The 7074-nt window shown below is 60.5% G+C and overlaps 1 protein-coding gene across 1 annotated transcript in view; it reads right to left on the minus strand.

The window, feature by feature from the left end:
* The window catches only part of AGAP1 (ArfGAP with GTPase domain, ankyrin repeat and PH domain 1), a 252155-nt gene that overhangs the window by 121142 nt on the left and 123939 nt on the right, over window positions 1-7074 (minus strand). Inside the window, exons 13-15 of the mRNA XM_012725166.1 lie at window positions 6908-6983; window positions 3302-3516; window positions 2192-2279 (exon numbers count right to left, since the gene is read on the minus strand). Of these exons, the coding sequence (XP_012580620.1) occupies window positions 2192-2279; window positions 3302-3516; window positions 6908-6983 (379 nt within the window). The remainder of the gene's footprint in view (window positions 1-2191; window positions 2280-3301; window positions 3517-6907; window positions 6984-7074) is intronic.

Raw genomic sequence — 7074 nt, forward strand, 5'->3', positions numbered from 1 at the left:
GCAGCTGCACCTTGATCACCCACACCCTCCGCCAGCCCCCACGGCCGCCCTCCCCCTTCCGCCTGGTCACCACCACGCTGTGGTCGGAGGCTAAGGGATTGTCTGCGTCCTGTTTGTTTTCTCCCTCTTTATATTCTGCAAGTAAATGAAATCATGTGATAGCTGCCATTCTCTCCTGATTTGTTTCACGTAGCAAAATCCCCCAGGGCTCATCCACGCTGACGAAAACGGCAAGACTTCACCTTTCTGGGCGACGGAATAGTATTCCGCCGAGCACTAGAGAACACATCTTCTTAATCCCAGCTGGTCAATTCTTGGTGCAGAAGAAGCTGCACCAAAAAGCAGATTCTAGAACTGGGAGGACCGGGGCCCCGAAGCCAAGCAGGGATGCGCCGTGGGCAGGGTTCGACACCCTTCACGGGGCTGACCGTGCCGACGATAAGCCACGGGCGGCAGCTGGACCACGCTGGTGCGGCCGTCAGCGGGGCTGGGAGCAGAGGCCCCAGCCAGCCCAGGCTGACCGCGCCTTCATGCCCCTAGGACTAGGCCCAGGGGCAGTCCTGCCTCCACTGGGCATCCTGGAGGGCGTCAGGGCTGCGGAAGGGCAGGACTAGGACACGCGGCTTCCTGTGCCCCAAGGGCCCACCCTGCAGTGCAGGGCCTGCCCACAGACAGTGGCTCTGGAGGGGCGCGGAGCAAAGACAGTCCCGCCAGGCGCCTGGGCTGAGGCCGCCTGCAGGTGCGGGGCCGCGCCTGTGGCCGGCAGGACGCGCACGCGGGAAGTGGTCACCGGCCAGTGGGAGTCGGGGTCACGCGCGCCGAGGTCACGCCTAGGCGTCTTTCATCCGGCTACTCACACCTCCGGCCCGCTGCACGCCCACCTTCCGCAACCAAAGTCAGGGCTGGCGAGGCACGGACCCCTTCCCACAGTTACTCCTTTGGAAATATCAACTTGCTATAACTTTCTTCTTTAATGCCAATTCTTAACAAATTAAAATACAATAACAGGAGTGTAATTGAGCATTTATTGCTTATGGGCTCTAAAACGAGGCTAATCAGAGAGTGACTAAGCCGCAGCATGGGCTCCTGTAATAGGCATGTTTTAGCATACAATAACCAGGATATTTTATTTAAAATTATTACGGAGACGCTCGGGCGCCCGCTCTGGATCTGAGAGCAGCGAGTGGCCACATCCATCTTGGGCGCAGCGTGAGCCGGGCTGTTTTCTTGCCCGAGTTCGGCGCTGAAACTTCAGAAGGGCTAGCTCTAAAAAGACCGCAGTCTCACATGGGCAATTCTTGTATTTTCACAAACTTTACAAAATGCACCTCCCAGCCCATGAAAGCCTTCGCGGCGGTGCCCCGGAGCCGGGGAGGCAGGGACACGTGAGTCCCGGTGTCTTGCTTCTCCGCAGAGAAAGGACGCCGAGTCTCTGGTTTGAAAGGACGCGCGTCCTTTTCATCTGCGCCCCGGCACTCCGGAATTAAAGCACCCACCAAACAATGTCCCCTGCTTGGAAGTGGGCTGAGCAGTGGCTGCTCGGAGGGAGGGACCTCGCTGGGTGAAATAAAGGCTGCAGCTCCATTTTGATATGCAAATGTCCCAGCTACTACCCAGTCTGTGTTCCGGCAGAAAATGCTGATGGCAGATAAAAGGGGAAGAAGCCTTAACAAGGCGCGAGGGTAATTCAAAACCAAGTACTTTTAAACAGCACTTAACAAGTCCCCGAGGCCCACTCAAGAGCCAGGCCCCCAGAGGTGCCATGCCTGCCCCTCAACAGCTTGAAAAAGTAGTAATTGCAAGCCTATTTGCATTTTCCTTCTCGCTCGTCCACGCTCACCCTGGATTACGTCCCGCGCAGAAGGCCCGCGCAGAAGGCCGCGTCGAGGCGCCGGCCGCGCCCCTCAGCACCTCCGCCGCCCCTTGCCACCCCTTGTTTTCCACGTTTCGCTCCTAATTATGTTGCATCTATTGCCGCACACTTAATTAGCTGCATTAATGTGATTTCTTTTCACATAGTCAAGCAATTAAGAGCTATGATTGAGTTTCATTCAATTAGCCTCAACAAACATGCTAATTGATGTCCCACATGCAAATGAGGTGCGATGAGAGAAACCCGCTAGCAGCCGAGAGCTGGGCCAGGGACCCCGGCTCGGGCCTGCGGCAGAAGGGCCGCAGACCGGGCTCCCACCTTCTGGGGGGCCGCCCTCCGCGAGGGCCGGGGAGTCGTCAGCGCCCGGGCGTTCGGTGCCGCCCGATACTTGAGTTTCATCGATTCCCTGTTACAGAGCGTTGTCGAACAAGCTCACCGGCGTGGGCAGCAGGGCCGGAGGCCAGCCACTGCGGCCGTGGGCCCGCCCGGGGGGCAGCGGGAGAAAGCCCTGGTCAACGCGCAGCGGGGGCCGCCCAAGCACAGACGTGCTCCCCGAAGCTGCAGACGGATGAGCGGGGGTCCGGGCGGGCATCCGGGCCCGCCGCCCTGCGCAGTGGCCCTGTGGACGTCCTCAGTAAGTGGTGACTTCATCTTAGTCAGCTCTGGGGCATCTGGCACTGGAAGTTGAGCTCAAAATACAGCAATCCATCAACAGTCCCTAAAAATACTCTCACGATATTGATTCTCACTGCCTCGCATCCGACGTTACCTTTGGCTGTCTGGTGAAGGATGGGTTGCTCGGTGCGCGCGAGGGTCACAGCGGGCCCCTCACAGCCGGACCCGGGGCAGCGCCGCGGCGTGACCTCCCAGCCCGGCGGCGCGGCCCCATCACCGCGCTTTCTGCTCCCGCCGAAAAAGCACCCCCTCTCCACTCCACACCAGAGCAAGGGAAGCAAAGGAAACCTTTGCTCCAATTAGTTTCCCCAGTAAATTCTGGATTCTAAGTGCATTCGAAGGTGGAGGAACTGGAGGTGTTACAGCGACAGGTAGGATTTTGTCGAAGTGTTCTCACTGCGAGAGGCACCGAGAGTTTCCTGGCCTGGGGGCCACGGCCAAGCTAATGGGGGGGGGGGACGGGGGGGGGTTCCTCTGCATCACCGAGCTCAGCAGCCCTCCAAGCTGGTCCCCAACGCCCCACTGGGGCTCACAAGTTCACTATTACTTTCGAAACAGCTCTACCGCATCGTGTGCTTTCTCGGCAGGTGGACATCTGCCATGATGCGATTTGGCGAGAGCGGTGGCGGAAGCGGCCGCTAGAGTGGGGCGCTCCAGGCTGTGCTGGGCGTCACCTGCCTCCTCCCCTCCCTCAGGAGAGGAGAGGGGGCCCCACGCACACCCCAGACAGACAAAAGACAGAACAGCAGCTACTGATCTAAAAACATTTCGGCCGTCCACGATGTCGTTCCGTCCCCTGGGGGAGATGGTGATTGAGAGGGTGCGGCCGGCCCAGGCTGGGCTTGCAGAGAAGCATCCAGGGGCCTCGCAAGCGGCACCAGCCCCGGTTTTGCGGACAACCTTGTCGCTGAGAGAAGCCGTCAGGTGTGACGGCGGCTCTCGGTCGTGGGCATCTGGCAGATCATTCCCTTAAAAACGAGGGCAGTGAGGACTGCCGGGGACAGCTGACGGTAGTCGCAGCCCTAAGACCTGCGCTTCCCCCGGGCCGCGAGTGTGGAAACCTCGTGTTGCCCCCCAAAGCTCGACGCCTTCCAATGCGTGGGTTTCTTTCTGGCAAGCTGGTGGTGACGCCCGTGAGTGTGCACGGGGCTCCAGGGTGAGGGCTCGCCGGGGGAGGGCACACCTCTGGGAGACGCCGCTCCTGCACGGGCTCATGCCTGGACTCACTCACCCCGCACCTCGCGCGGGCGCAAGACAGGGGGAAGGAGGCGCTTCAGGGCGCAATTTTAGCGGCTGCACTAACTTCCTGGGCCTGAAGAAACTACCACAAGCGGGTTTTTGGTGTCGTGGCTAAGCTCATCACAGTGACCTGACGTGGCTGTCAACGCCTTCCTCGCCCACTCGCACGCTCCCGAGGGCGCCGGCTCCTCCACATGCCCACCCGGCTGCCTGCCAGCACCGCCGGCAGGCGGAGGCTCTTTCTACTGAACCAGACGCCCCACGCCGGGGGAAAAGGCGCCCGGGGCCCTCTTCTCAGGGCTCTCTTGTTGGGAACACGTATTCCTTAGTAAAATCGTACTTGCGTGGCACTACTGAGTCAAGGGTGGCTGCTTACTGCGTCCAGGGACGCACCGGGCTAGTGGAAACCGTTCTCAGTTTCCACCTAGTATCCATCTCGGTCCGTGTCGAACTAAGTCTCGGTGCATCTGGTTCACAGAGACAAAAACCTCTTTGGGGCCCCTCAGTGCACTTCTGGAACCCGGCTCACTGTTAGGGAGATGAAGGGGCCCCGCGCCACCGTCTCATCTACTGTCCCCTCCCCTGACTGGCCGAGAGCTGAGCGCAGCAGACAGGACACACGGCCTCGGGCTGTGCCGCTCCCGGAGGGACCCTCGTGCCTATCTTCACTGCACTTCTCCAGCGTCTGGGTTCAAAGAGGAACAAGAGGAACAGTCGTTTGTGCAAGTTCTTTTTTTTTCTTTTATATCCAAAAGGGCAGATTTATTATGAAAAGGGAGAGGAGAGCAAAGGACGCTTGCTCAGACGCGAGCAGGCAGAGACGGGTTTGCTGAGACCTGCGTGGCCCCGGCACGGCCGGTGGGGGGGGGGGCGCCCCGGCCCCCCCGCCCAGGGAGAAGGCTGGCGAGGAGGAGAGGCAGCCTGGCGCGGAGCAGGAGGGCGAGCGCGGCTAGTCAAGGCCCTCGTGCGGGGCGATAGACAAGCACGGACACCACTGTCGGGGCCACCGCTGTGCCACGCACGGCCAGGCAGCGCCTCTCAGGGGCGGCCGGCCTGCGAAGACCTGCCCCGGGCCGGGCACGGCCAGCTTGACCCGGACAAACAAGAGCAGCCGCCTCAAACCAGCACAGGCGCAGAGGACAGCGACACTGGAGCGCCGTGCCCACGTCCCGGGTCACGGCCACGGGGCTCCCACAGCCCGCGGGCACGGTGTCCCCTTCCCGCAACGCCTCCCCGTCACGTCAGCATGGCAGGGGAGTGACACCTGTCCCGGACAGCCCGCAGTGCCCGGTGCTGGGCTTCTGGATGTCCCTGGCTCCGCCCACCAGCACAGTCCACTGTCCGCTGTGACGGTGGCCATCGAGAGAGGCATGACCGGCAAACCAGACGTGCCAAGGGCCCGAGGCGAAGGCGTCGGTTAGGACCGACTTAAGTGGTGTCTGCTGGCTGGGCCACCCCACAGGGCTGGTCAAACAGCAGGCTGGGGGTGCCTGGGGTCCCCTTCGCCACATCGGAGAACTGGGCACCACTCCAGGCCCGCGCCCCAGCCGAGCGTGCGGGGCCCCGCGTCCACCCCGTGTGGGCGTGAGGCCAACGCTGGCCCAGGGGTGGGCCACCAGAGTAGAAATCTAAGTGGCAAACTGGAAACTGAATTGCGGACACACCTGCTCCTGGACGGCGTCTGTCTGGCCGGCCCGGCCTGCCGAGCTTTGTGCCGCAGGAGAGGCTTCTCCCAGTTTAGGTCAGACTGATACTGCCCAGTTGCAGCCCAAGCGTGCTCAGACCCAGGCTCTACAAAGTGAATGTGTCGGAGACGACAGCGACCCCGCCTGCCCGCCCCCCGGGTCCTCCCCCAAGCCAGGGCGACCCCGAGCCGGCGCCCAGCCGCGGCCATGCGCGTCTTGGTAAATGCGGCGAGGGGCAACTGGACCGGCACCGAGCCGTCGGGGTTCCGAGTTCAAGGGAGCGTTCGCCACCACCCCTCAGATCTGGCCGGGGGCTTTAAAGCCTTCAGATCGCAGACCGGGTGCGCCTCTGGCCCAGCAGGCGTGCCTTGTCCTTGTCTTCCCAGTTCTTGCCCCTTAGGACACTGAAGCCCCCCCAGGGCACACTTTCAGCGGGCCTGGCCCTCTGGAGTCTCAACGGTCACCTCCACGGCACCCTGACAGGAGTGGCGGCCGGCGCCTGCCAGGCCTCGGCCCGGCCGTTTCCCTGGGACCCGGGCAGACTCGTGGGTGACCATGCTGTCCTTGCTCCCGACACCACGGACAGTCTAGAGGACAGAGCCACAGGCTTCGTCCTGGGCCTGCACCCGCCCGCCCTTTGGGGGGCACGTGATTCAGTGACCCTGGGCCCCACTTTCCATCTTTCAAAGGAAGCGAAAGCGACCTCGGCTCCTGGGTGGCTGTGACGGTTACTGAGAGTATTTGAGAGGAGCCTAGACAGGGGCCGAAGCTGGACAGTGGGCTCTCAATACCCCCGGGGGACCTGCCCTGGGCCTCACGTGGGCACCCCGAGGCTGACGCGATGCGCTGTTGGGGGGCGGCCTGCAAGGCTACAGCTGCTTCTCACTTCGTAGGAAGGGGAGAAAACGTGTCCTTTAGAACTGCCTGCCGTTTTTTACTTTTCCTTCCCCTGTTCCCTTTTTTTTTTTTTGTTTTGTTTTGTTTTTGGTGGGGGAGGCATGCACGGGTCGTCAGACATTTTTATTGCAAAATGCCGTCTGGAAAAGATGCAAAACGAAATTGCTAAAATGCAAGGGAGAAAAATAGGGGGGGAAAACAAAAGGCCCCTTCCCTTTGCTTATTGAGTTCAAAGGCATAACATGCAGCGCCCTGCAGCAAGCGGGAAGCTACACTAATTTTAAAGCCATAAAACGCTATCAAGTGCCCTGTGGGGCAGGACTGCACTGAAGCCAGTGGCGCCTAAATAAGACATGGTTCATTTACTTCGCAGCTTAGCCTAATGTAATCATCAGCGGATTTTTAGCCTAGAGTTGTAACAGGCAAACAGCCGATGTGCAGAGGCGGCCCTCCCAGCCACTGAGGGGGCCGCAGCTAGATTGCTGTTGATTAGAAAATTTTTCAGTTTTGACAAGCACTTAATGAACATAAATCGCACCTTGATGGGTTTCCATTCGGGCCACAGGCACACCTGAGAAGAAGCGGCCACCGCCACCCTCCCCGGCTGGCAGGACCTTAGCAACAAGCGGGCAATCAGGTGATGAGCCGTGGAGGAAAATATTTATAAAATATAATAATGAAATTCAATTTCTAAGCAGCAGCGAG

This window comes from Condylura cristata, unplaced genomic scaffold (assembly GCF_000260355.1).
Source record: "Condylura cristata isolate star-nosed mole 26May11 unplaced genomic scaffold, ConCri1.0 scaffold00002, whole genome shotgun sequence".
Classification (NCBI taxonomy): domain Eukaryota; kingdom Metazoa; phylum Chordata; class Mammalia; order Eulipotyphla; family Talpidae; genus Condylura; species Condylura cristata.